Genomic DNA, 27,976 nt, shown 5'->3' with positions numbered 1-27,976 from the left:
AATTATTTATATTACATACTACATACATGTATTTTATATTTATATTTATTTCTATAGATTTATACTTACATATATATATGCATATATAGTTATAATAATTTTATGTCAGTATCTATTTTTGCATATTTGTATATTTTTGCCAATATTATTTATATTATTTATTAAAAACCCTCCTCTAACCAAATAAAAAACAATAAAACATTCCTTTTAAAGTCTAAATATTTATATATTTCTATTTTCATAACAAAATATAATGTAATGTAATATATTTATATATTGGTTTCTTATATTTGCTTATATATTTTTATTCTTTATCTTTTATATTTACAGTATCTATAAAAAAACCCTACCTCTATCCAAACACAAACCAATAAAACATTCCTTTTAGACTATATTTAGCTGTTTTTTAAGGTTCTGTTTTTCATGCATTCTACACCCACCCCTCCCTCTCAATGTTCTGGCACCCACCATGACCCCCCCCATGCCCGACTCACCTGCTCCTCCAGCGCAGCCCGGCTCCCTCTCCCAGGGACCTTGGGGTGCCCCAAACCACGTCGGAGCCCCCCTCAGCCTTTTTTCCTCACCCCAAAGAAGGCACAGAACGACTCCAACTGCCCTGGACAGCAGCAGGGCACTTGACTGCAACCCCTCCCATGTGTCCATCCCACAGAAAGTGACTCTGCTGACACCAGAAAAGGGAGGGCAACCCCCACAAGGGCTGAAGTTCCTCCCCAGCCCTGCAGACACAGGGGACAAGGGGCAGAAAGGAGGAGGGGCAGCAGAGAGGACACGGGAAGAAAATCAACATCAAGGTGCACGATGAAATGGAACCCCCACCAAAAAAAAAGAAGAAGAAAAATGAAAACGAAAAATAACCAAAAAACGAAAAGAAACCCCTGGCATGCTGGATGGGCAGCACAAGAGGGAGGGATTAAAAATGAACAGGGACAGTGTCCTGGTTTTGGGCAAATTTGGGGGAAAACCTCCAGAAGGAGCCCCCAGACAGCAAACCCCACGACTCCTCCCCCCCACCCCACCGGGTTCGGGAAGAATTTCCTCGGAGAAGAGTGGGAGAAAAAAACCTCTTTATTTAACAAGCAAGACACTCCCCAGCACAGGGAAAAAAGACAACACCAGCTGACAAAAAACTCTTTCACCGTTCTGAAGGGATGACGAGTTCAGTCTCTCTGGCGAGTGGTCGCCCAGTTATCAGTCTCTGGCGCTTGGGAATGGCTGCTGCAGGTGACAGAGTGTAGACTCCCGGTGTTTCTTGGGGTTTCCCAGGTCCCCGTCCGGAACAGGTTCAGATGGTATCCAGGAGAGGGAGGGGACGGGGTGGAAGAGAAAACAGTCCAGGGAAAAAGTTGGACTGCCTAGCTGAACTAACTAATAAGAAAAAAGCAAGGGCAAAGCGAAGGAAAGAAAAAGAGGCAGAAGCGAGCAAGCAGGCAAGCAAGCAGGCAAGCAAGCAAGCAAGCAAGCAAGCAGGCAAGCAAGCAAGCAAGCAAACCGAGCTAAAACCTCTCCTAAAACCTCTCCTAAACATAGACCATGGGGGAGGTGAGCCGGCTGATAACAAGACAAAACAAAGCTTCACTCTCAGAGTCAGTCCTGGAAGCACAGGACATAATACCAAACATAATCAGGACACATGATTGGAGATAGAAACACCATAACATCACCCTAGGACAGACAGTGACCGGGACACAAGGATCCCACGGGAAACAACGGCACAGGGAGCACCACAGAGGCACAGAGAAGGACGGAGAAAAGACAGAGAGTGCCAAACACACAGCAAGGACTGAGGGGTACCATGACAAAGAGGGAACCCAGGAGCCAGAGAGGAAGCGAGCACAGCCCGTGCTCTGTTTTAAAACAGCTCCCCAGCTCTGTTCCTAGATGGAAAACGTGGAGTGGCTTTGCCCATGCAAAGCCAATGAGCCTCCTCACAAGAAGGAACAAACCAGTTTCCTGCTAAATCAGACACCTGGAAATCTCACCTGTCACATGCTGTCATGGACCAGCAAGAGGGATCAGCATCCAGGCCCACGTGGACTTGTTCATTCCTGGCTTCTAATGCAGCAGGGACAACAGCACTGAAGGGAAATGATCACGTCTTCATTTAAAGAGAACCCAACTTCTTCATCAAAGCCATCACTGTCCTCGAGCAGGACATCCACCATATCCAGGACATCTAATAAGTGAAGAAAAACATCAAAGCAAGAATCCAGACTAACAGGAAAAACAACAGACGTAGAATGCAACACTCCAGGAATACAAGGCATCTTTTTAATTCTTTTTAATTAAAAAAAAAAAAAAAAAGGATGAAAGCCACATTTGTCACACAATACAACGTTAAGTGCAACCCCTAAATTACAGCTGAACCTTCACTCTGCCTTTCAATGCTGCTGTCCAGCACGGAGCAGCTGCGGCTGCTCCTGGATCCCTGGATGTGTCCAAAGCCAGGCAGGACACTGGGGCTTGGAGCAGCCCGGGCTACTGAAAGGTGTCCCTGTTCATGGCAGGGCTGGAACTGGATGAGATTTAAGGAGCCTTGCCGGCCAAACCACTCTGGGATTCCATGACTCTGTCAACAGTCCCAGGCAGAAGGGCTAGATTTCCATTTGAGTTCAAAAACGCTGCTGCAAGAGCATGAAGAGAGATTTCAAATACCGTTCAAGTGGCACAGCCACGGCAGAAATTACTTTCAGAGGTAAAGCGGCAACTTGGCAATTCCACTTCGACTTCTGATACCAAGAACACGTGGAGAGCTGAATCCTGGAGGGCCCTTACTTAACAGGATTGCCAGAGTTATCCATCCCCAGTTTGCTGATTAGGGCTAGAAAGTGTATCCCCAAGTCATGGAGTTGGGATGTTGACAGGTTACCACATACCATCAATGTGAGAGACGGGGATGCTGATGTTATCAGAGTCCTGTTTAAACAGAGCCACCTGGAGCGTGCTGGCTGCCTGAACCAGGTCTGCTGCCTTGTCAGTGTAGGGACAGGGGTTGGTCACCAGCTTCAGCAGGATCTGTCAGCAAAGGTGGGGAGAAAGGTAAGTGCACCTGCTGGCTGGCAAGTGCAGGGGAACCGCACGGTACTGAGAACGACCACGTGCTGAAAGCTGGGCAGCTTTTATGAGGACAACTTCCATAGCACTTCTGCAGGATTCTGTCTACAGTTCCTGCTCTACAGGCCACACTGATGGAAAAACAAAAACCCACCACAACTTGGCACCTAGACTGCGACCACACACCGAGTACCTGGGCAGACCACAGTGGAGGCAAAGCACTGGGCATTCAACATCCTGAAGAGTAAACAGCAAGTGTCACCTTTCCTTGTCAAGGACCACCATCTACTGAGCTCTGATAATGTTGGCACCTAAAGAGGAGATCAAAGCTACCCACACCTACACCACTCTACCCTTACACCGACAATGCTGTAATAACAGCTGATCTTTTTGGATTTCATTTTCCTACAAATCATTTGGCTGCCCTCCCACTGAACACAAGAAGGATGCCACCTCCGTATAAAGAATCCCAAACAAGGCTTTTCTCAGAATTCATTCGCTGGTCTTTGACAGGTTTCTCAACAATAGCAACAAGACCTCCAGTTTCCACTAACACTATTCTTTGCATTTTTTTATCCAGCTGATTTGAACACCGTTACCTTTTCCAAAAACTGAATCACTGCTTCCTTCTGGTCTTCTTTTGTATTATCCAAGTGCTCCAGCCAAATTGAAAGCTCCTTCCACGTGTACTCAAACGCTCCACTGTCACGTAAAACCTGTCCAGGAAACAAAGGAGAAGGTGTGTAAATAAACCTCAAAACACCTAAAATACAAAACCCCGAGGGATGCAGATCTTTTTCTATAGTTACCTTCATGCTTCCTTCTTTTAGGAACGAAAAGAAGAGCAGGTTGATGAGGAGTCGTATCTGCCGCTCTCCTCACCCTCAGTTCACAAGAGGCTCACTAGGGGGACTTCAGCTGCATAGTGGACAATAAAAATCCTACTTCTGTAATTTCTGGAAAGCAGGTTATACTGCTTTCAGAGGGCCGTACAGCTTTCTATCATCACAGGCAGTTAAAAAAAAAAAAAGCACCTTCAAAATAGCCTGTAGGGGAGTTTTAGAAAACTACCGATGAAACAGAGGAAAATCATTGCTAAATTAAACCTGAATCAGGCTACTTGTACTTAAAGCAATCAGGCAGACGGATGAACAGTCACATAAATGAGCAGTGGGCTGTGACCACAGCAAGGTCCAGAGAGAAGTGCAAGTTGCTGGGGGTGGTGAGGAAGACCAACAAGTCCCACACCCTAGAGACAGGCTTTGACGTGCCTAGAAACTTCCCCCCGCTTTCCTGCTCTCCAAATTCAGGCTCTGACTGCGAGCACCCAAACTCGGTGACCCCGAGCTCCAGCTCTACAAGCAAGAAAGGAGGAGGGAGAAGAGGAAGGAATCCGAGTGACACCATGGTTCAGCTCCCTCCCCCTAAGGCCCAGCAAGAGAGGAAACCTTGCCCAGCTTCCCGACCCTGGCACCTACGTTGGACGACTGCAATTACACAGGATGAATCTGTGCCTTTGCTCCTCTCCACACATCAAATACAAGGAAGCCATCACAACTCATTTGTTCTACAGTTACTCCGTGTACAACACCAGCAGCTCTAAAAATAACTGCTGCTCACATCAGTCTGACAGGGGAATTCATTTCAAGCAAGAAAACATGAAGGAAAAAGGATTCATTATAATATAAGCGACTATTTTTGGCAGGGTCTGGAAACAGAAATGCACCTGCAGCTCTCACAAAACCGGGCAGGAACAGAATGTGAAATCCAAAAACGAGCCTTCAGTTACATGGCACTGTGCAGAAAAGTAAGTCCTTACCATCTATTCTTAGCAGCCTTTCTGCTGACGGAACTGCCCCAACTTCCCTGTTCCTGCTTTCCCTTCAGAGAAAATGCAAAGGACTGAAGTGGAAAGTGGACACAGGAACAAGTCAAGCAGTCCATGTTCCCACCTGGCAAAAGAATCCAAAACCATCAGAAAAACGGCACATTTTGAGCAGCTTTCGGTTGAGACATTCATTGCTGGGAGACCAAGTGAACCTGCCTTTAATCCCTTGCAAGGATCAAGGGCAACTAAACCCGAATTCAGTCACTGTAACTGGATTTTTTTCTTGGCAGGACAGTCTGCTTGCATTTATTCCTTATTCCTAGGGGTAAATCTCTACCCCTCCTTAGGTAACTAAAGGATGTCCTCTTTGAATAAGGTGCTAAAAACAGCAGCCTCTGGTGTCTGGTGGACTTCGAGCTGACCAGCTTTTTCTCAAAAGTCAAATAACTAATTTAAATATGCGGAGGGGGATGCTAATTTTCAAGACAAAAAGTCCTCCTTGCATCAAAGCTGGGATCAGACAATAACAGAGAGGACTACTCTGCAGGGCCAGAGGAAACCGGAGAAGACTTATGAAAGGCTAGAGTGCTGAAGTACAGATTAAAGAAACGCTGATAAAAAGTAAAAATCCAAAGTAATATCTTCTTGATCAATGTCAAGACCTTTGCAGGCACCAACTGCACTGATTTATTACAGTATCAGAATTCATTCAGCCTCGGGGGGGTGCGTAAACACGACAGACATTTTCTTTGCTCTTTCATCAACTGCTGCAGTGAAGTCCGTTCACAGCATTGATTTCTGTCAAATATTTCGTTACTAGCCGGTTATCTGACAGCAAATTTCAACAAGAGTCACAGGAAAGGAGACTGGTGACCACACAATCCTGCAGCAAAGGCAACTGCTTCAAGAAAAAATCGTACAATCCTGAAATTTCAGGCCAGTGAATATCCTGATATTTCAATTCCAAAGCTTACCTTAATGGTCTCGAGCTCCGGGGCTTGGAGGGGGGGTCGGTTCGGAAGGGCCGCCTCCGGAGGAGGGGATCCCGGGGGGAGTCAGGGGCCCGGGGAGGGGGGCGAGGCGGAGGGAGAGGAAAAAGGGGAAGATGAGGAGGAGGAAGAAGGGGGAGAGGGTTTGAGAGGAGGGGAAGCCCAAATCCGTGCTGTGTGCGGAGCTCCGACAGCACGCTGCAGCCCGCAGCTCAGTGTGAGCACGGGGCAGAGGAGGCGATTTCTGGGCATTCAATCACCCTGAGGCGGGCCCGGCACCGCCCCTGCAGCACCGTCCCCAGCACAGCTCGGTACCGCTCCGGGATCACCCGGCCCCGCCCCCGGTGCCGCCTGGGACCACTGGGGACCGCCCCTAAAGCACCGCCCCGGCCCCGCCCGGTCCCGTCCCCGGGACCTCCGTGCCCCGCCTCGCCAAGCCCCGGCTCCGCCCCGAGCCTGCCCGGGCTGCGCCGGCACCATCGCTGGCGGCCCCGCCCCTCTTCCCCGGGCCGAAGCGGGCTGAAGGAGATGTCCGCACGATTGGAAACGCCGCCGAAAATCGCACCCGTGGGATCGGTGTCGGCGTCGTGCGCAGGCATCCCACTAGAGCGAGCGGGCTCCTTGCTGTGCCACCCTCCTTTTGCAGCCAGAGTTAGAAGGTCGGGGGCGCGACACCCGAGCCGCCATCTTGGGAGAGGCAGGCGCGCAGTACCGCGCTCTGCCCACAGGGTGGCGCTTGGGAGACAGGCAAGGGATGGAATCAAGGCGTGTCCCAATCCTTGAGGAAATCCCCCGGAATGAACGCCCCAAAAAACCCCGACCAGAACTGAGAAACCTCCTGCCTCTGTATGAGTGCAAAGGGTGTGCAAGGAGTGTGCAAATAGTGTGCATTAGCAATCGATCGGCTGGCATGAGCAATCGATCGCCGATCTAATCGATCGGCAGGCATTGGCAATCGATCGCCGATCTAATCGATCGGCAGGCGCGATCAATCGATCGCCGAGCTAATCGATCGGCAGGCGCGATCAATCGATCGCCGATCTAATCGATCCGCAGGCATTAGCAATCGATCGCCGATCGAATCGATCGGCAGGCATTGGCAATCGATCGCCGATCTAATCGATCGGCAGGCATTAGCAATCGATCGCCGATCTAATCGATCGGCAGGCGCGATCAATCGATCGCCGATCTAATCGATCCGCAGGCATTAGCAATCGATCGCCGATCTAATCGATCCGCAGGCATTAGCAATCGATCGCCGATCGAATCGATCGGCAGGCATTAGCAATCGATCGCCGATCTAATCGATCGGCAGGCATTAGCAATCGATCGCCGATCTAATCGATCGGCAGGCGCGATCAATCGATCGCCGATCTAATCGATCCGCAGGCATTAGCAATCGATCGCCGATCTAATCGATCGGCAGGCATTGGCAATCGATCGCCGATCGAATCGATCGGCAGGCATTAGCAATCGATCGCCGATATAATCGATCGGCAGGCATTAGCAATCGAGCGCCGATCTAATCGATCGGCAGGCATTAGCAATCGAGCGCCGATCTAATCGATCGGCAGGCGCGATCAATCGATCGCCGATCGAATCGATCGGCAGGCATTAGCAATCGATCGCCGATCTAATCGATCGGCAGGCGCGATCAATCGATCGCCGATCTAATCGATCGGCAGGCATTAGCAATCGATCGCCGATATAATCGATCGGTAGTCGTGATCAATCGATCGCCGATCTAATCCATAGGCACGCATTAGCTATCGATCGCCGATCTGATTTTTCCCGCCATTTTTCATGGATTTTTTCCCCCATTTCTTACTGATTTTTCCCCAATTTTTCATGCATTTTTTCCCGCAATTTTCGTGGATTTTTTCCCATATTTTCCCCATTTCTCACTGATTTTTTTCCCCCATTTCTCAATGATTTGTTTCCCCAATTTATCAAAGATTTTTTTTCCCCATTTCACCATGATGTTTCCCCCATTTCTCACTGATTTTTTCCCCCATTTCTCACTGATTTTTTCCCCCCATTTTTCCATGGATATTTCCCGATTTTCCCCCCCATTGCTCACTGATTTTTGCCCCCATTTCTCTCTGAATTTTCCCCCCATTTTCCATTCATTTTTCCCCCCATTAATCACTGATTTTTTTCCCCATTTATCACTGATATTTGCCCCCATTTCTCTCTGAATTTTTCCTTCCATTTTTCATGCATTTTTCCGCCCATTAATCACTGATTTTCTCCCCATTTATCACTGATTATTGCCCCCATTTTTCACTTATTTTTTCCCCACAGCATCGGCCACCACAGCACGAGCGACAACAGCTCGCTCTGTTCCCGCCATTGCCCATGGATTGTTTCCCTGTTTTCCATGGATTTTTTCCCCATTTCTCACTGATTTCCCCCCCCCCCCATTTCTCACTGAATATTCCCCCATTTTTCATCGACTTTTCCCCCATTTACCACTGATTTTTCCCCCATTTCTCGCTGATTTTGTCCCAAATTTTCCCCCATTTCTCATTGATTTTTTTCCCTGTTTCTCACTGATTTTTCCCCCATTTCTTAATGACTTTTCCCGCCATTCGTCACGGATTTTTTCCCCCATTTCTCACTGATTTTTTCCCCATTTCTCAATTATTTTTTCCCCCACTTTTCCCCGTTTCTCACTGATTTATTCCCCCATTTTTCATGGATTTTTTTTCCCCCATTTCTCACTGATTTTTTTCCCCATTTTTCAAAGATTCCCCCCCCGTTTTTCACTGATTTTTCTCCATTTCTCACTGATTTTCCCACCATTTTTCATGTGGTTTTTTTCCATTTCTCACTGATGTTTTACCCCATTCTTATTCCCATTCTCATAGCTCTATTTTATATTTATACATATTCTTATATTTGCATTATTTCTGTTATACACTAGATTTTTCATAGATATTTGCTACTTATATTTCATTATATTTTACATGTATACCAATCTATTTCTATTCTTTATATTTTATTTTTATATTAGCTATAAAAACCGTGCCTCTACCCAAATAAAAAGCATTTAAACATTCCTTTTAGACTATATTTAGCTATTTTTTATGGTTCTGTTTTTCATGCATTCTACACCCACCCCTCCCTGTCAATGTTCTGGCACCCAGCATGACCCCCCCCCCCCCCATGCCCGACTCACCTGCTCCTCCAGCGCAGCCCGGCTCCCTTTCCCAGGGACCTTGGGGTGCCCCAAACCACGTCGGAGCCCCCAGTCTCCACACCCTCCCCCTCCGTAGGGAACGGGAATGGGATGGGGAGCACACAGGACAAGAAAGGAACACAAAAGACACACTGGACAGAGAGAAGAAAAGGGCTGGAAGCTGGATATGAGGATGAAAGTGGAGCAGCAACAAACCTCAGGACTCTTGACTAGAGAGTGTGGCTGCTGAACGTCTCAAAAAAAACCCCCAGCTCCAACACAACATGCTGTGCTCACGGCTCGGCCTGGGACTCATCAGTGAACATCTCTCTCTTGCCAGGGCCATAAAGCCCCCGAGAAAACACGAGGTGAGGTTGATGTGCTCCGGCTTTGCTCCTGCTCAGCCCTAACCCCAGCCCCTGCTGCCAGTGAGCACCCTGATCTCTGAACCTCTTCTCAGCTTGTTTGTACGCTTCCAAATTCCTTCCTCTTTCTTCAAGCTTCATCTGTTTCCTGGCATTGGGAGAATGACAAGTGTTTAGCACAGCGCAATGAATACAACAGTCTCATTTTCAGAAGACACAACTGAACGAGAACCGACAGCAGCACTGCTTCGAGACAATCTGGGCACACGTTTCCCTTCCAGCAATCTGAGTGTTCTTTTGTGTCACGCCTGAAATTCTGAAAATGGTTTTTTGAGAAAAATTATCCATAACTAGAAAACAATCCAACCAAAGAAATAGAACCCCTAGGATATAATAACAGCCCATATACTACAACACTCCAATTCTAATATTAATAAGAAAACAGAAATTAGCTACACAGCATTACCTCAAACAAACACTACATACTGGCAAGAATCAAAGCCACCACAAAATAATTCAAAAACTACCCTATGCCTTATGCTACAGGCTAGAACGCCATCGGCAAACCTTATCAAGGTATCCTTTAAAAACAACGCCCCACCAAAAACAAAAACAACACAAAACGCCATTCAAGAACTCCCTTATCAACACCTGAATGAAAAAACATGGCATTAGATAAATAGACCATAGCCCTTATCATACACCATCTACAAACAAAATAAAGCTATACCATACATCCTCGAAAACCACCTTCAAAGCACGACATTAGAAAAAAAAACTTTCCAGAATTAAAAGCTGTATCTAACAAAAGCCGTCTGATAAAATTAACAACCAAGCCCCCACCATCAGAGCTGCCCCTACTAAACTCCCCATCGTACATATGAAAAATCAGTTTTAAAAACCTACTTCAATTCATTCTGCCTCAAATACAAAACCATCCAGAAAGTTACCTTCACTCAAAAACAAAAGCGCACGTAGTAAATAACATTAAAAAATAAATCAGCACACTACACACCACAAGCATAAAATATTGAATTAAAACCAAAAATACCCCTAGTCATTAAAGAGCCCAGCCGCAAGCTATATTTAACTATAACTTCGTGCAAACGTACACATATCATTAAAATAGATTTCTTTCAGAATACAACTGATGATCTAAAATAGTAAAATGTCCGAGAACGATATTATAATAGGATATCCTCGATCATCCTCCCGCAAATTCTCTCCACTGTATTGTCCGACACACACCAGAAAAAAAATCCACTTTTTACTTTTTTCAGCTAACTTCTCATTTATTAGCTGAGAGGAATGTTGAATTTGTCTTTACAAATGAGCTGTGGATCAGCCTGTAGATAAGGCTAGCACTGAGAGATAAAAGAAACAATGGGATGGATTCCACTGATTGATGAATGAAAAGAGATATTTGCCTTTACAAACAAACTGCGGGGCTGCTGATAAATGAAATTGGATATCGAAAGATGAAAGAAGCAACGGGGGGAAACTATGAATTCTATAAGAATTAAAAATTAAAAGGGAGGGTTCTACATTAGAGGGGAATTTCAGGTATCAGGCGTTCCGGGAAGTCTGTGCCTCTCAAGTACCTCAGCCAATGGGAAAAGAGAGAGGGAAATGCGGCCGGGAAAATAGGATAAAAAGGAGGCTGCGTCCTCCAAAAATTTGAGAGATCCCAGGGGAATGTCCCATGGCCTCTCCCTTTATTCGAATAAAGCAAAAAGGACTCCTCTGTTTCCTTTTTGGACATAAACCGCTGGTGTTTGTGGATTAATTTTCCTGACATTTAGCAACATATTGTTAAAAAAAAAAAAAAAAAAAAAAAAAAAAAAAAAAAAAAAAAAAAAAAGTGATCCAGAAGAGGGCAACATTGACAGCCATTCCAAGACAGGATGAACAAATGCTTTCACATTGACAGAGGATGCTGCGATGTTCTGAGAACAGAAGATAGAATAAAATAAAGGAAGGTGATGTTACAAGACAGAAAAGGGTAAAATAAAAGGAGTACCTGAGACTGGGGGGCGGGGGGGAAGAAAATGGGGAAATATTAATTGCTACACACTAGGTACAAATGCTTTTTACAAGTAATTTATGAGAAGCAAGCTAAAAGCGTCTTACTGCTGCTAGTGATATCATGCTCCAAGCTCTGCTAATAATTCCTATTTCTAGCAGTAGTTAAATTGAACTCACTACATTCCAACTATTTTTCTGCTTGTTTAGATGGCAGATCCGTTTGGAACACACCTTAGTATAGCAAATTCTATGCCCAGGTAGGGACCTCTCAGTTCTTCCATAAAACATTTTCTTCTGCATTATGGCAAGCCTTTGTTTTAGCTTGACAGCTTTCTTGAAACTTAAATTTACGCATGTGTCCAAAGACATTTGCAATTCCAGAAATTGGTAGGCACATCATATGGAAAGTAAATAACATTCTCGAGAGGGAGTTGCTTTGTTACTGAGGGGATGAAAAGCAAGGCTAGAGGTAGTAGAACTACCCAAGAAATTGGACTTAACGCAGCTTTTACAAGGCTCAAAGTAGCCATACCGAGATGTTTGAGCTAAAAGCCCCAGTTACCAGACTTACAGGCCTAATAGTTATCACCACACCACATTCCCTGGTTGCAGTATTTTTAACAGCAGTGCAGAACGCTACTGAAAATTATTTTTAGGTTGAATTGTTCTCTCCCCTCACTGCCTGTGTAGCTGTTAGAGGCTTCCAGGAGGCTGGGGAAGCAGACTGCTGGTTTCACTTCCAGACAGGTCACTTCCGTGGTCTGCTGGAGGGCACTTTGAAGCCCGTGTCCTTTTCTTGCTCTATTGTATCTGACAACTTTCCTCCCCCACGTCTGTTTTTTAGCGGGCAGCATTTTTGGAGGGCCAGTCAAAGACCTCAGGCTCCGAGAGAATTCGTCTGCTTTGCTCTGTTTATGTGTGCAACAGATGGGAGCAGCAACTAAGTCAAGTAGTAACTTCTGAGCTGCCCAGTTATCAGTAAACCAAAATATTCTTTTGTGACTCTCGCCAGACGAACATATCATCCTATCCGAGTCACACACTGCCCCTCTGGCATTTTCCAGTCAGACAAAGAATTCCTGGCCCCTTGCATGAACCTCAGCTCTCCACCTTGTTCCAGAAAGAGTTCTAGATCCAAGGCCCAGTGAGCCAGCTACCCTTTGCTGCCCTGAGCAGTATGGAAACAGCCAAGCCCCAGCCCTGCAGCCCTGCCTAACTCGCCTTTGCCTCCCAAACCTGAACCTTTTCCTTGGCTGTGGCATCCTCACTCATGCAATCCTGAAGACAAAAATCTGATTTGGCAGGTGAGGCCGTTTCTAACGCAAAAGCTTCACCAAGGTTTCTCTTCCAACTTCAGCCTTAAACAGTCCTGTCCTCCTCAGACAGCCCCCACCTCCAGCCTTTAGCTGTAAATACTTACTGGTTTATAGCTAATGCTTGCCACCCCTCAAAATTAAGTCTTTTGATATGCATTTACATCCCTCCCTAACCATGTCCTCATCACCCTTCCCAAACTCAGCCTCATCTCCAGGCCTAGAACCTCTCCCTAGGTGAGGGACTGTCCTCGGGTAGGAGTGCTGACAGACCTGTGCATGAGCCCAGCTGCATAGCCCGTGCTAATCCCAGCCCAGCTCTAGCCTTTAAACCCACTGGGGCTTTGGTACTGGAGGCCCAGTTACAGTAACCCCTGTGGCCGTTCCGCTTCCAGGCCATCTGTGAGTTGTGATCCCCCACCCTACACCACTTTGGTGAGAAATGCATTCCTTTCTTACAATAAAGTTTTCATTTTATGTCTAAATTCAAGCATTCCGAGAAAACGTGTAGCAATTATATCAAGACAGACATGACAGGCACCAACATTAGTCTTTCATTACACACTTTTCATGCCTTCTCTCCACAGATTTCTTTGAGGCAACTCTGACTCCTTTTCTCACAGGCAGCTCCACACAGCCCCGACTCCTCCTCTCCTCTGTACGACTGGCTAAACCCCAGCCTGTCCCTTCCCCAGCCACCTGAGCCTGTCTGTCCCACACACAGCATCCTCTCACCTTGTCCATCCCTTGCACGGCCACGTGTCCCTTCCTCCTCGCAGCACAGCCAGCAGGCTCCAGCCCACACTGCAGCAGGCTCTGCACCTCCAGCTGGAGCTGTGCTTAGTGAAACTGGCAGCCAGCTGACCCACGCTTTTATAACAACCAGCCTCACTGGGCAGGCAAGGCTGTTTCCACTCCTTGCTAGTCAGTACAGCTGTAACTCGTTGGCAACTAGTGCCTTCTGCACTATCCTTACAAACTATTCTCCTACAGAAATGGACCGGAATTCCGCGGGGATTTTCCGGGGATTCCGGGGGATTTTCTCGGGAATTCCGGGGGGATTTTCCAGGGGATTCCGGGGGGATTTTCTGGGGGATTCCGGGGGGATTTTATCGGGGGTTCCTGGGGGATATTCCCGGGGATTCCGGGGGGATTTTATCGGGGATTCTGGGCATATTTTCTCGCGGATTCCGGGGAGATTTTCTGGGGGATTCCGGGGGGATTTTTCCCGGGAAATCCGGGGGGATTTTCCCCGCGATTCCAGGGGGATTTTCCAGGGGATGCCGGGCATATTTTCTCGGGGATTCCTGGGGGATTTTCCAAGGGATTCCATGGGGATTTTCCAGGGGATTCCTGGGGGATTTTCCCGAGGATTCCGGGGGGATTTTCACGGGGATTCCGGGGGGATTTTCACTGGGATTCCGGGGCGATTTTCTCAGGGAATTCCGGGGGATTTTCTCGGGAATTCCGGGAGGATTTTCAGGAGTATTCCGGGGGGATTTTCCCGAGTATTCCGGGGGGATTTTTTCGGGGGATTCCGGAGGGATTTTCCCGGGGTATCCGGGGTGATTTTACGAGGAATTCCGGGGGGATTTTCCCGAGTGTTCCGGGGGGATTTCCTCGGGGATTACGGGATGATTTTCTCGGGCAATTCCGGGGGATGTTCTCGGGTATTCCGGGGCCATTATCTCGGTGATTCCGGGGAGATTTTCTCGGGGATTCCGAGATTATTTTCCCGGGGAAGTCATGGGGATTTTCCCGGGGATTCCGGGGGGATATTCGCGGGGATACCGGGGGATTCTCTCGGAGATTCCGGGGGGATTTTCATGGGGATTCCGGGGTATTTTCTCCTGGATTCCGGGGAATTTTCCGTGGATTCCTGGGGGATTTTGCCGAGTATTTCGGGAGAATTTTCTCGGGGATTCCGGGGTGATTTTCCCGGGAAATTCCATGGGGATTTTCTCGGGGATTCCCGGGGGATTTTCCCGAGTATTCCGGGGGATTTTTTCGGGGAGTCCGGAGGGATTTTCCCGGGGATTCCAGGGGGATTTTACGAGGAATTCCGGGGGATTTTCTCGGGGATTCCGGGGGGATTTTCCCGGGAATTCCGGGGGGATTTTCCAGGGGATTTCGTGGGGATTATGCCGGGGAGTCTGGGGCTATTTTCGCGGGGATTCCGGGAGGTTTTTCTCGGGGATTCCGGGGGGATTTTCCCGCGGAATTCCGGGGGGATTTTCTGGGGGATTCCGGGGGGATTTTATCGGCGATTCCTGGGGGATATTCCCGGGGATTCCGGGGGGATTTTATCGGGGATTCTGGGCATATTTTCTCGCGGATTCCGGGGGGATTTTCTCAGGGATTCCGGGGAGATTTTATCGGGGATTCCGGGGGGATTTTTCCCGGGAAATCCGGGGGGATTTTCCCCGCGATTCCAGGGGGATTTTCCAGGGGATTCCGGGCATATTTTCTCGGGGATTCCTGGGGGATTTTCCAAGGGATTCCATGGGGATTATCCAGGGGATTCCAGGGGGATTTTCTCGGGGATACCTGGGGGATTTTCCCGGGGATTCCTGGGGGATTTTCCGGGGATTCCGGGGGAATTTTCCAGGGGATTCGGGGCCGATTTTCGCGGGGATTCTGGGGGGATTTTCCCTGGGATTGCGGGGGGATTTTCCCTGGTAATTCCAGGGGATTTTCCCGGGGATCTCGGGGTGAGTATCCCGGGGATTCGGGGGGCATTTTCCGGGGATTCCGGGGGGATTTTGTCGGGGATTCCGGGGGGATTTTCCAGGGGATTCCGGGGGGATTTTCCAGGGGATTCCGGGCATATTTTCCCGAGTATTACGGGCGAATTTTCTCGGGGATTCCGGGGAGATTTTCTTGGGGATTCCGGGGGGGCTTTCACGGGGATTTCTGGGGGATTTTCGCCTGGATTCCGGGGGGATTTTCCCGGGGATTCCGGGAGGAATTTCTCGGGGAGTCCGGGGGAATTTTCCAGGGGAATTCCGGGGGATTTTCTCGGGGATTCCGGGGGGATTTTCCATCGGACTCCGGGTTGATTTTCCCGGGGACTCCGGGGGATTTTCTCGGGGATTTCTGGAGGATTTTCCCGGGAATTCCGGGCGGATTTTCTCGTGGATTCCGGGAGGATTTCCCCGGGGAATTCCGAGGGATTTTCAGGGGAATCCGGGGGGATTTTCTCGGGGATTCCGGGGGGATTATCCAGGGGATTCCGGGGGGTTTTTCCAGGGGATTCCGGGGGGATTTTCCCGAGTATTCCGGGGGGAATTTTTCGGGGGATTCCGGAGGGATTTTCCCGGGGTATCCGGGGTGATTTTACGAGGAATTCCGGGGGGATTTTCCCGAGTGTTCCGGGGGGATTTCCTCGGGGATTACGGGATGATTTTCTCGGGCAATTCCGGGGGATGTTCTCGGGTATTCCGGGGCCATTATCTCGGTGATTCCGGGGAGATTTCCTCGGGGATTCCGAGATTATTTTCCCGGGGAATTCATGGGGATTTTCCCGGGGATTCCGGGGGGATATTCGCGGGGATTCCGGGGGATTTTCATGGGGATTCCGGAGGGATTTTCCCAGGGAATTCCTGGAAGAATTTCTCGGGTTTTCCGGGGCGATTTTCCCGGGGAATCCGGGGGGATTTTCTCGGGGATTCCGGGGGGATTTTGCCGAGTATTCCGGGGGGATTTTCACGTGGATTCCGGGGGGATTTTCTCGAGGATTTCGGGAGGATTTTCCCGGAGATACCGGGTGGATTTTCTCGGGGATTCCGGGAGGATTTTCCCGAATATTCCGGGGGGATATTCTCGGGGATTCCGGGGGGATTTTCCCGAGTATTTCGGGGGGGTTTTCTCGGGGATTCCGTGGGGATTTCCCCGGGGATTCCGGGGGGATTTTCCCGAGTATTCCGGGGCGATTTTCCCGAGGAATTCCGGGGGGATTTTCTCGGGGATTCCGGGGGGATTTTCTCGGGGATTCCCGGGGGATTTTCCCGGGGAATTCCGGGGGGATTTTCCCGGGGAATTCCGGGGGGATTTTCTCGGGGATTCCGGGGGGATTATCCAGGGGATTCCGGGGGGATATTGCAGAGTATTCCGGGGGGATTTTCCGGGGAATCTGGGGGGATTTTCTCGGGGATTCCGGGGGAATCTTCCAGGGGATTCGGGGCGGATTTTCTCGGGGATTCCGGGGAGATTATCCCGGGGATTTCGGGGAGATTTTCTGGGGGATTCCTGGGGGATTTTCTCGGGGATAGCGGACGGATTATCACGGGGATTCCGGGATGAGTTTCTCGGGGAATTCAGGGGGATTTTCCCGGGGAATTCCGGGGGATTTTCTCGGGGATTCCGGGGGGATTTTCCCGGGGATTCCCGGGGATTTTCTCTCGGATTTTTTTCCCCAATTTTTCAAGCATTTTTTCCCGCAATTTTCGTGGATTTTTCCCAAATTTTCCCCATTTCTCACTGATTTTTTTCCCCATTTCTCAATGATTTTTGCCCCAATTTATCAAAGATTTTTTTCCCCATTTCTCACTGATGTTTTTCCCCATTTCCCCCCCATTTCTCACTGATTTTTATCCCCCATTTTTCAATGATTTTTCCCCATTTCTCTCTGATTTTTTCCCCATTTCACCATGATGTTTTCCCCATTTCTCACTGATTTTTCCGTTGATTTTTCATGGATTTTTCCCCCCATTTTTCGTGGATTTTTTCCCCATTTTTCCCCATTTCTCACTGATTTTTTTCCCCCGTTTATCACTCCTTTTTCCCCATTTTTCCCCATTTCTCACTGATTTTTTCCGCCATTTTTCATGGATGTTTCCCCCAATTTTCATGGATATTTCCTGATTTTCCCCCCCATTTGTCACTGATATTTGCCCCCATTTCTCTCGGAATTATTCCCCCCATTTTTCATGCATTTTCCCGCCCATTAATCACTGATTTTTTTCCCCATTTCTCACTGATTTTTATCCCCCACTTCTGACTGATTTTTCCCAATTTTTCGTTGATCTTTTTCCCCATTCCTCACCGATTTTTCCCCCATTTCTCTCTGATTTTTCCATCATTTTTCATGGGTTTTCCCCCCCATTTCTCACTGATTTTACCCCATTTCTCACTGATTTTATTAATGTTTGTATTTCTATTTCTAATTATGTTTATATTTATATTTATTATTATTGTTTTGCATGTTTATGATTATGTTTATGATTATGTTTATGTTTATGTTTATATCTATGCAGGTTAACGTTTGTGCATGTTTATATTTATGCATATTTATTTTTATGCCGGCGAACGCGGGCAGGCGTTTTATGTAGACGCCTATCCGCCGGGGTCCTAGAGAGGCCGCCATCTTGAGCGTGTCGGGACTCTCAAAATGGCGCCTCGGGCGGCACCCCGCCTGACCTTCCCAAAATGGCGGCAGAAAGGGCGGGAAAAAATCAGGACCCCGGTGTGTAGGCATAAGATGCCTGATTACATCGCCGACGCCGATCCGCTCGCCGACAATTTTCCCGGACGTTTCAGAGCGTGCCGACAACGGCCGCGCGGTCCGCGGTGCCGCGGGCGTGAGGGCGCCGGCGGGCGCGGGCAGGCGTTTTATGTAAACGCCTATCCGCCGGGGTCCTAGAGAGGCCGCCATCTTGAGAGTGTCCGCACTCTCAAAATGGCGGCTCGGGCGGCACCCCGCCTGACCTTCCCAAAATGGCGGCAGAAAGGGCGGGAAAAAATCAGGACCCCGGTGTGTAGGCATAAGATGCCTGATTACATCGCCGACGCCGATCCGCTCGCCGACAATTTTCCCGGACGTATCAGAGCGTGCCGACAACGGCCGCGCGGTCCGCGGTGCCGCGGGCGTGAGGGCGCGGCGGGCGCGGGCAGGCGTTTTACGTAGACGCCTATCCGCCGGGGTCCTAGAGAGGCCGCCATCTTGAGTGTGTCCGCACTCTCAAAATGGCGCCTCGGGCGGCACCCCGCCTGACCTTCCCAAAATGGCGGCAGAAAGGGCGGGAAAAAATCAGGACCCCGGTGTGTAGGCATAAGATGCCTGATTACATCGCCGACGCCGATCCGCTCGTCGCCAATTTTCCCGGACGTTTCAGAGCGTGCCGACAACGGCCGCGCGGTCCGCGGTGCCGCGGGCGTGAAGGCGCGGCGGGCGCGGGCAGGCGTTTTATGTAAACGCCTATCCGCCGGGGTCCTAGAGTGGCCGCCATCTTGAGTGTGTCCGCACTCTCAAAATGGCGCCTCGGGCGGCACCCCGCCTGACCTTCCCAAAATGGCGGCAGAAAGGGCGGGAAAAAATCAGGACCCCGGTGTGTAGGCATAAGATGCCTGATTACATCGCCGACGCCGATCCGCTCGCCGACAATTTTCCCGGACGTATCAGAGCGTGCCGACAACGGCCGCGCGGTCCGCGGTGCCGCGGGCGTGAGGGCGCCGGCGGGCGCGGGCAGGCGTTTTACGTAGACGCCTATCCGCCGGGGTCCTAGAGAGGCCGCCATCTTGAGCGCTGCCGCAGGGCTGGGTCCCGGCCCGCGGGCCCTTCCGCCATCCTGAGAGGGGCACGGTGCAGTACCCGCCTGTGTCCACACGGCGGCAGCACTGCCGCCCAACTCAGCCCGGCACTGCCGCCCTGTCAGGGACAGACAGAGAAGGGAGAGAGTTCCAAGCACCAGAGTCCCCACCCGTCATAAAATCCTCTCAATGAACGCCCCAAAAAAACCCCGACCCAAACTAAAAATGCCCTGCCTCTGACCAAATGAAAAAAAAACCCTTTTATATATAGAAATCATCTATTTTTTAATATTTAATTTATAGTCATAATCTAGACATATTTCATATATTCAATTTAATTGCTATTCTATTTATCATATATACAATATTATTTTATTATTCATTATATACATAGATTTATATTACTAATGTTATTTCTATTTTATCTATATCCATCTATATTTGTAGGTTCATAGTTTTTAATATTATTTATTTAAAAGCTCTGCCTCTAACCAAATAGAAACAAAAAACTCCATTATTTTAAATTCTATTTGAATATATTTTTCTATTTAGTTTTCATATTTATATCTGTAGATTTATATGTCTATATTGTGTATTCTATATTTATATACTATTTAATGTAGTTTTTACTAGTATATTAATATACTAGATGCTATTTACATTCTATTATAACATACTATTTAATATAACATATTAAAATCGATAAATTATTTATATTACATACTACATACATGTATTTTATATTTATATTTATTTCTATAGATTTATACTTACATATATATATGCATATATAGTTATAATAATTTTATGTCAGTATCTATTTTTGCATATTTGTATATTTTTGCCAATATTATTTATATTATTTATTAAAAACCCTCCTCTAACCAAATAAAAAACAATAAAACATTCCTTTTAAAGTCTAAATATTTATATATTTCTATTTTCATAACAAAATATAATGTAATGTAATATATTTATATATTGGTTTCTTATATTTGCTTATATATTTTTATTCTTTATCTTTTATATTTACAGTATCTATAAAAAAACCCTACCTCTATCCAAACACAAACCAATAAAACATTCCTTTTAGACTATATTTAGCTGTTTTTTAAGGTTCTGTTTTTCATGCATTCTACACCCACCCCTCCCTCTCAATGTTCTGGCACCCACCATGACCCCCCCCATGCCCGACTCACCTGCTCCTCCAGCGCAGCCCGGCTCCCTCTCCCAGGGACCTTGGGGTGCCCCAAACCACGTCGGAGCCCCCCTCAGCCTTTTTTCCTCACCCCAAAGAAGGCACAGAACGACTCCAACTGCCCTGGACAGCAGCAGGGCACTTGACTGCAACCCCTCCCATGTGTCCATCCCACAGAAAGTGACTCTGCTGACACCAGAAAAGGGAGGGCAACCCCCACAAGGGCTGAAGTTCCTCCCCAGCCCTGCAGACACAGGGGACAAGGGGCAGAAAGGAGGAGGGGCAGCAGAGAGGACACGGGAAGAAAATCAACATCAAGGTGCACGATGAAATGGAACCCCCACCAAAAAAAAAGAAGAAGAAAAATGAAAACGAAAAATAACCAAAAAACGAAAAGAAACCCCTGGCATGCTGGATGGGCAGCACAAGAGGGAGGGATTAAAAATGAACAGGGACAGTGTCCTGGTTTTGGGCAAATTTGGGGGAAAACCTCCAGAAGGAGCCCCCAGACAGCAAACCCCACGACTCCTCCCCCCCACCCCATCGGGTTCGGGAAGAATTTCCTCGGAGAAGAGTGGGAGAAAAAAACCTCTTTATTTAACAAGCAAGACACTCCCCAGCACAGGGAAAAAAGACAACACCAGCTGACAAAAAACTCTTTCACCGTTCTGAAGGGATGACGAGTTCAGTCTCTCTGGCGAGTGGTCGCCCAGTTATCAGTCTCTGGCGCTTGGGAATGGCTGCTGCAGGTGACAGAGTGTAGACTCCCGGTGTTTCTTGGGGTTTCCCAGGTCCCCGTCCGGAACAGGTTCAGATGGTATCCAGGAGAGGGAGGGGACGGGGTGGAAGAGAAAACAGTCCAGGGAAAAAGTTGGACTGCCTAGCTGAACTAACTAATAAGAAAAAAGCAAGGGCAAAGCGAAGGAAAGAAAAAGAGGCAGAAGCGAGCAAGCAGGCAAGCAAGCAGGCAAGCAAGCAAGCAAGCAAGCAAGCAGGCAAGCAAGCAAGCAAGCAAACCGAGCTAAAACCTCTCCTAAAACCTCTCCTAAACATAGACCATGGGGGAGGTGAGCCGGCTGATAACAAGACAAAACAAAGCTTCACTCTCAGAGTCAGTCCTGGAAGCACAGGACATAATACCAAACATAATCAGGACACATGATTGGAGATAGAAACACCATAACATCACCCTAGGACAGACAGTGACCGGGACACAAGGATCCCACGGGAAACAACGGCACAGGGAGCACCACAGAGGCACAGAGAAGGACGGAGAAAAGACAGAGAGTGCCAAACACACAGCAAGGACTGAGGGGTACCATGACAAAGAGGGAACCCAGGAGCCAGAGAGGAAGCGAGCACAGCCCGTGCGGGGCGGGCAAAGACGGGCAAGGAGCAGCACAGGCACGGAGACAGAGAGGCACGGCCAGCAGGACAGAGGCTCACCAGGAGAGGGGCACAGGAAGGGAGGAGCACCGGGCAGCGCTCCTTTAGGACAAGAATATTCACACACACAAGCAATTCCCTCATTTGCACCTCATTCTTATTTCACACACCGCCCCCCCCCCCCCCCCCCCCAATAAAAAATTCAGCTCATAGCACAGGCAGCTCTGGCTTTTCCCTGCACAGTATTTCTACTAAGGACCTGGGCACAGCACGCGGTCGCGAGTCACCTGAATCAATCCTGATTTACATTTCAAAGCTTCTCCTTCTGGCACTGCACCTTCTCAGACCCGGGCTGCCATGTTCCACTCCCCTCATGGCCAAATTCAAGAACAACTGTTGCCATTCTGCAGAGAATTCCCAATATGACTCACATATTATCAGTGGGCAGAAAACTCTTTGGGCTTCAGTTCCACCTCTCACCTGTTCCACGTGGAGGGAGGACAGGCATTTGTCACACATCACAGCAGCAGTGATGGATCAAGGCTTTTTTTTTTTTTTTTTTTTTTTGATTGAATAAAAGGGTAAGAAAAAACAAACCAGGTCTCATACAAATGTCTTGAAACACCATTAAAGCTTTTTAAACCCAAGGAGACCATCGTGATTCCCGACTTCAGTCTTCTATCCATACTGGTTTTGGCATCATGAAATCAATCAGAGTCTTTTAAGAAATACTAAATCATCATGACTAAACCCCGGGCTCCTGGTCATTTGCACTTACAGCCCCTTGTAGGAAGCTCTCCAGCCTTTTTTTCCCATCCTACGTTGGACAGAGGATGGCTGTGAACCGCACGCCTCCGCACAAACAGTCCTGCCGGTTCCTCAAAAAGTTTAAAATGCCTGTGATAAAAATGATAGAAAGTAATACTGCCTCTCAGACTGTGCAAGAAATGGGAAGTTGGACTTTCAATGTCCCACTGAGAGATGCCGAATAAAAGCTTCCCCATGAGCTCGCACAGAGTAGTAACTTTTCTTGGACGAAACTAAACTAAGATTTTTTTTTTGACCAAACAAGATAGGTCTGTATGAGAACAGCTCAGGAGGCTTTCAGGGCTCGCAGTGATGCTGGCAGAGCACAGAACGTTAAAGATGAAGTCTTAACTCCCTGAATTAATGCCCTGTGGTAGCCAAATCTTTTTGCAAAGACACATAAGACTTGCTTCTCCTTGTTTCCGAGTTCCCAAGCCGTCCTGTAATTCCTCACCTGCACTAGTGCAGACCAATCTGCCGTGGGCAAGGAACAGATCCGGCTCCTGAGCTCCAAGCCACGTGTCCCCGATGGAAACCCAAGTCAGGAATACAAAAACACCTGTGGAAGAAAGACGAGAGAAAAATCAGAAGACACAGATATTCTTCTATTCCCACACAGAAATACCGAGCCAAGCTGTTTACCTCTGGGACTCTGTTTTAAAACAGCTCCCCAGCTCTGTTCCTAGATGGAAAACGTGGAGTGGCTTTGCCCATGCAAAGCCAATGAGCCTCCTCACAAGAAGGAACAAACCAGTTTCCTGCTAAATCAGACACCTGGAAATCTCACCTGTCACATGCTGTCATGGACCAGCAAGAGGGATCAGCATCCAGGCCCACGTGGACTTGTTCATTCCTGGCTTCTAATGCAGCAGGGACAACAGCACTGAAGGGAAATGATCACGTCTTCATTTAAAGAGAACCCAACTTCTTCATCAAAGCCATCACTGTCCTCGAGCAGGACATCCACCATATCCAGGACATCTAATAAGTGAAGAAAAACATCAAAGCAAGAATCCAGACTAACAGGAAAAACAACAGACGTAGAATGCAACACTCCAGGAATACAAGGCATCTTTTTAATTCTTTTTAATTAAAAAAAAAAAAATTTAAAAAAAGGATGAAAGCCACATTTGTCACACAATACAACGTTAAGTGCAACCCCTAAATTACAGCTGAACCTTCACTCTGCCTTTCAATGCTGCTGTCCAGCACGGAGCAGCTGCGGCTGCTCCTGGATCCCTGGATGTGTCCAAAGCCAGGCAGGACACTGGGGCTTGGAGCAGCCCGGGCTACTGAAAGGTGTCCCTGTTCATGGCAGGGCTGGAACTGGATGAGATTTAAGGAGCCTTGCCGGCCAAACCACTCTGGGATTCCATGACTCTGTCAACAGTCCCAGGCAGAAGGGCTAGATTTCCATTTGAGTTCAAAAACGCTGCTGCAAGAGCATGAAGAGAGATTTCAAATACCGTTCAAGTGGCACAGCCACGGCAGAAATTACTTTCAGAGGTAAAGCGGCAACTTGGCAATTCCACTTCGACTTCTGATACCAAGAACACGTGGAGAGCTGAATCCTGGAGGGCCCTTACTTAACAGGATTGCCAGAGTTATCCATCCCCAGTTTGCTGATTAGGGCTAGAAAGTGTATCCCCAAGTCATGGAGTTGGGATGTTGACAGGTTACCACATACCATCAATGTGAGAGACGGGGATGCTGATGTTATCAGAGTCCTGTTTAAACAGAGCCACCTGGAGCGTGCTGGCTGCCTGAACCAGGTCTGCTGCCTTGTCAGTGTAGGGACAGGGGTTGGTCACCAGCTTCAGCAGGATCTGTCAGCAAAGGTGGGGAGAAAGGTAAGTGCACCTGCTGGCTGGCAAGTGCAGGGGAACCACACGGTACTGAGAACGACCACGTGCTGAAAGCTGGGCAGCTTTTATGAGGACAACTTCCATAGCACTTCTGCAGGATTCTGTCTACAGTTCCTGCTCTACAGGCCACACTGATGGAAAAACAAAAACCCACCACAACTTGGCACCTAGACTGCGACCACACACCGAGTACCTGGGCAGACCACAGTGGAGGCAAAGCACTGGGCATTCAACATCCTGAAGAGTAAACAGCAAGTGTCACCTTTCCTTGTCAAGGACCACCATCTACTGAGCTCTGATAATGTTGGCACCTAAAGAGGAGATCAAAGCTACCCACACCTACACCACTCTACCCTTACACCGACAATGCTGTAATAACAGCTGATCTTTTTGGATTTCATTTTCCTACAAATCATTTGGCTGCCCTCCCACTGAACACAAGAAGGATGCCACCTCCGTATAAAGAATCCCAAACAAGGCTTTTCTCAGAATTCATTCGCTGGTCTTTGACAGGTTTCTCAACAATAGCAACAAGACCTCCAGTTTCCACTAACACTATTCTTTGCATTTTTTTATCCAGCTGATTTGAACACCGTTACCTTTTCCAAAAACTGAATCACTGCTTCCTTCTGGTCTTCTTTTGTATTATCCAAGTGCTCCAGCCAAATTGAAAGCTCCTTCCACGTGTACTCAAACGCTCCACTGTCACGTAAAACCTGTCCAGGAAACAAAGGAGAAGGTGTGTAAATAAACCTCAAAACACCTAAAATACAAAACCCCGAGGGATGCAGATCTTTTTCTATAGTTACCTTCATGCTTCCTTCTTTTAGGAACGAAAAGAAGAGCAGGTTGATGAGGAGTCGTATCTGCCGCTCTCCTCACCCTCAGTTCAAGAGGCTCACTAGGGGGACTTCAGCTGCATAGTGGACAATAAAAATCCTACTTCTGTAATTTCTGGAAAGCAGGTTATACTGCTTTCAGAGGGCCGTACAGCTTTCTATCATCACAGGCAGTTAAAAAAAAAAAAAGCACCTTCAAAATAGCCTGTAGGGGAGTTTTAGAAAACTACCGATGAAACAGAGGAAAATCATTGCTAAATTAAACCTGAATCAGGCTACTTGTACTTAAAGCAATCAGGCAGACGGATGAACAGTCACATAAATGAGCAGTGGGCTGTGACCACAGCAAGGTCCAGAGAGAAGTGCAAGTTGCTGGGGGTGGTGAGGAAGACCAACAAGTCCCACACCCTAGAGACAGGCTTTGACGTGCCTAGAAACTTCCCCCCGCTTTCCTGCTCTCCAAATTCAGGCTCTGACTGCGAGCACCCAAACTCGGTGACCCCGAGCTCCAGCTCTACAAGCAAGAAAGGAGGAGGGAGAAGAGGAAGGAATCCGAGTGACACCATGGTTCAGCTCCCTCCCCCTAAGGCCCAGCAAGAGAGGAAACCTTGCCCAGCTTCCCGACCCTGGCACCTACGTTGGACGACTGCAATTACACAGGATGAATCTGTGCCTTTGCTCCTCTCCACACATCAAATACAAGGAAGCCATCACAACTCATTTGTTCTACAGTTACTCCGTGTACAACACCAGCAGCTCTAAAAATAACTGCTGCTCACATCAGTCTGACAGGGGAATTCATTTCAAGCAAGAAAACATGAAGGAAAAAGGATTCATTATAATATAAGCGACTATTTTTGGCAGGGTCTGGAAACAGAAATGCACCTGCAGCTCTCACAAAACCGGGCAGGAACAGAATGTGAAATCCAAAAACGAGCCTTCAGTTACATGGCACTGTGCAGAAAAGTAAGTCCTTACCATCTATTCTTAGCAGCCTTTCTGCTGACGGAACTGCCCCAACTTCCCTGTTCCTGCTTTCCCTTCAGAGAAAATGCAAAGGACTGAAGTGGAAAGTGGACACAGGAACAAGTCAAGCAGTCCATGTTCCCACCTGGCAAAAGAATCCAAAACCATCAGAAAAACGGCACATTTTGAGCAGCTTTCGGTTGAGACATTCATTGCTGGGAGACCAAGTGAACCTGCCTTTAATCCCTTGCAAGGATCAAGGGCAACTAAACCCGAATTCAGTCACTGTAACTGGATTTTTTTCTTGGCAGGACAGTCTGCTTGCATTTATTCCTTATTCCTAGGGGTAAATCTCTACCCCTCCTTAGGTAACTAAAGGATGTCCTCTTTGAATAAGGTGCTAAAAACAGCAGCCTCTGGTGTCTGGTGGACTTCGAGCTGACCAGCTTTTTCTCAAAAGTCAAATAACTAATTTAAATATGCGGAGGGGGATGCTAATTTTCAAGACAAAAAGTCCTCCTTGCATCAAAGCTGGGATCAGACAATAACAGAGAGGACTACTCTGCAGGGCCAGAGGAAACCGGAGAAGACTTATGAAAGGCTAGAGTGCTGAAGTACAGATTAAAGAAACGCTGATAAAAAGTAAAAATCCAAAGTAATATCTTCTTGATCAATGTCAAGACCTTTGCAGGCACCAACTGCACTGATTTATTACAGTATCAGAATTCATTCAGCCTCGGGGGGGTGCGTAAACACGACAGACATTTTCTTTGCTCTTTCATCAACTGCTGCAGTGAAGTCCGTTCACAGCATTGATTTCTGTCAAATATTTCGTTACTAGCCGGTTATCTGACAGCAAATTTCAACAAGAGTCACAGGAAAGGAGACTGGTGACCACACAGTCCTGCAGCAAAGGCAACTGCTTCAAGAAAAAATCGTACAATCCTGAAATTTCAGGCCAGTGAATATCCTGATATTTCAATTCCAAAGCTTACCTTAATGGTCTCGAGCTCCGGGGCTTGGAGGGGGGGTCGGTTCGGAAGGGCCGCCTCCGGAGGAGGGGATCCCGGGGGGAGTCAGGGGCCCGGGGAGGGGGGCGAGGCGGAGGGAGAGGAAAAAGGGGAAGATGAGGAGGAGGAAGAAGGGGGAGAGGGTTTGAGAGGAGGGGAAGCCCAAATCCGTGCTGTGTGCGGAGCTCCGACAGCACGCTGCAGCCCGCAGCTCAGTGTGAGCACGGGGCAGAGGAGGCGATTTCTGGGCATTCAATCACCCTGAGGCGGGCCCGGCACCGCCCCTGCAGCACCGTCCCCAGCACAGCTCGGTACCGCTCCGGGATCACCCGGCCCCGCCCCCGGTGCCGCCTGGGACCACTGGGGACCGCCCCTAAAGCACCGCCCCGGCCCCGCCCGGTCCCGTCCCCGGGACCTCCGTGCCCCGCCTCGCCAAGCCCCGGCTCCGCCCCGAGCCTGCCCGGGCTGCGCCGGCACCATCGCTGGCGGCCCCGCCCCTCTTCCCCGGGCCGAAGCGGGCTGAAGGAGATGTCCGCACGATTGGAAACGCCGCCGAAAATCGCACCCGTGGGATCGGTGTCGGCGTCGTGCGCAGGCATCCCAC

At 48.4% G+C, this 27,976-nt stretch overlaps 2 protein-coding genes across 3 annotated transcripts; both read right to left on the bottom strand.

Moving 5' to 3' along the window:
* Window positions 1–1,068: 1,068 nt before the first annotated feature.
* LOC148221387 (nucleolar pre-ribosomal-associated protein 1-like) lies at window positions 1,069–6,219 on the bottom strand. The gene is made up of 3 exons (XM_088178042.1): window positions 3,882–6,219; window positions 3,672–3,788; window positions 1,069–3,033 (listed from the first exon to the last, which is right to left on the bottom strand). The coding sequence occupies exons 1-3, from the start codon at window positions 3,885–3,887 to the stop codon at window positions 2,884–2,886; spliced, it is 273 nt and encodes a 90-aa protein (XP_088034168.1). The 5' UTR covers window positions 3,888–6,219; the 3' UTR covers window positions 1,069–2,883.
* A 16,202-nt stretch (window positions 6,220–22,421) lies between these two features.
* On the bottom strand, window positions 22,422–27,744 carry LOC148221386 (nucleolar pre-ribosomal-associated protein 1-like). 2 transcript variants are annotated; one of them, XM_088178040.1, is made up of 5 exons: window positions 27,358–27,689; window positions 25,367–25,473; window positions 25,157–25,273; window positions 23,480–24,518; window positions 22,422–23,251 (listed from the first exon to the last, which is right to left on the bottom strand). In XM_088178040.1, the coding sequence occupies exons 2-4, from the start codon at window positions 25,370–25,372 to the stop codon at window positions 24,369–24,371; spliced, it is 273 nt and encodes a 90-aa protein (XP_088034166.1). In that variant the 5' UTR covers window positions 25,373–25,473; window positions 27,358–27,689; the 3' UTR covers window positions 22,422–23,251; window positions 23,480–24,368. The 2 variants fall into 2 exon arrangements, 1 of the variants encoding a protein (XP_088034166.1); XR_015808221.1 differs by lacking the exon at window positions 25,367–25,473 and having other exon boundaries at window positions 27,358–27,744.
* Window positions 27,745–27,976: the final 232 nt, after the last annotated feature.

The sequence above is a fragment of the Sturnus vulgaris genome, chromosome 23, assembly GCF_052056855.1.
Source record: "Sturnus vulgaris isolate bStuVul1 chromosome 23, bStuVul1.hap1, whole genome shotgun sequence".
Classification (NCBI taxonomy): Eukaryota; Metazoa; Chordata; class Aves; order Passeriformes; family Sturnidae; genus Sturnus; species Sturnus vulgaris.
Note: the sequence above shows the minus strand (reverse complement) of the source record. Positions and strands in the feature narration are given on the sequence as shown.

Bases quoted from the DNA above. Each gene is read 5' to 3' on its own strand.
- LOC148221387 (XM_088178042.1), bottom strand. The intron at 3,034-3,671 runs GTAACGGTGTTC...CTTTGCTGACAG, and splicing joins TGATTCAGTTTTTGGAAAAG to ATCCTGCTGAAGCTGGTGAC.
- LOC148221386 (XM_088178040.1), bottom strand. The intron at 24,519-25,156 runs GTAACGGTGTTC...CTTTGCTGACAG, and splicing joins TGATTCAGTTTTTGGAAAAG to ATCCTGCTGAAGCTGGTGAC.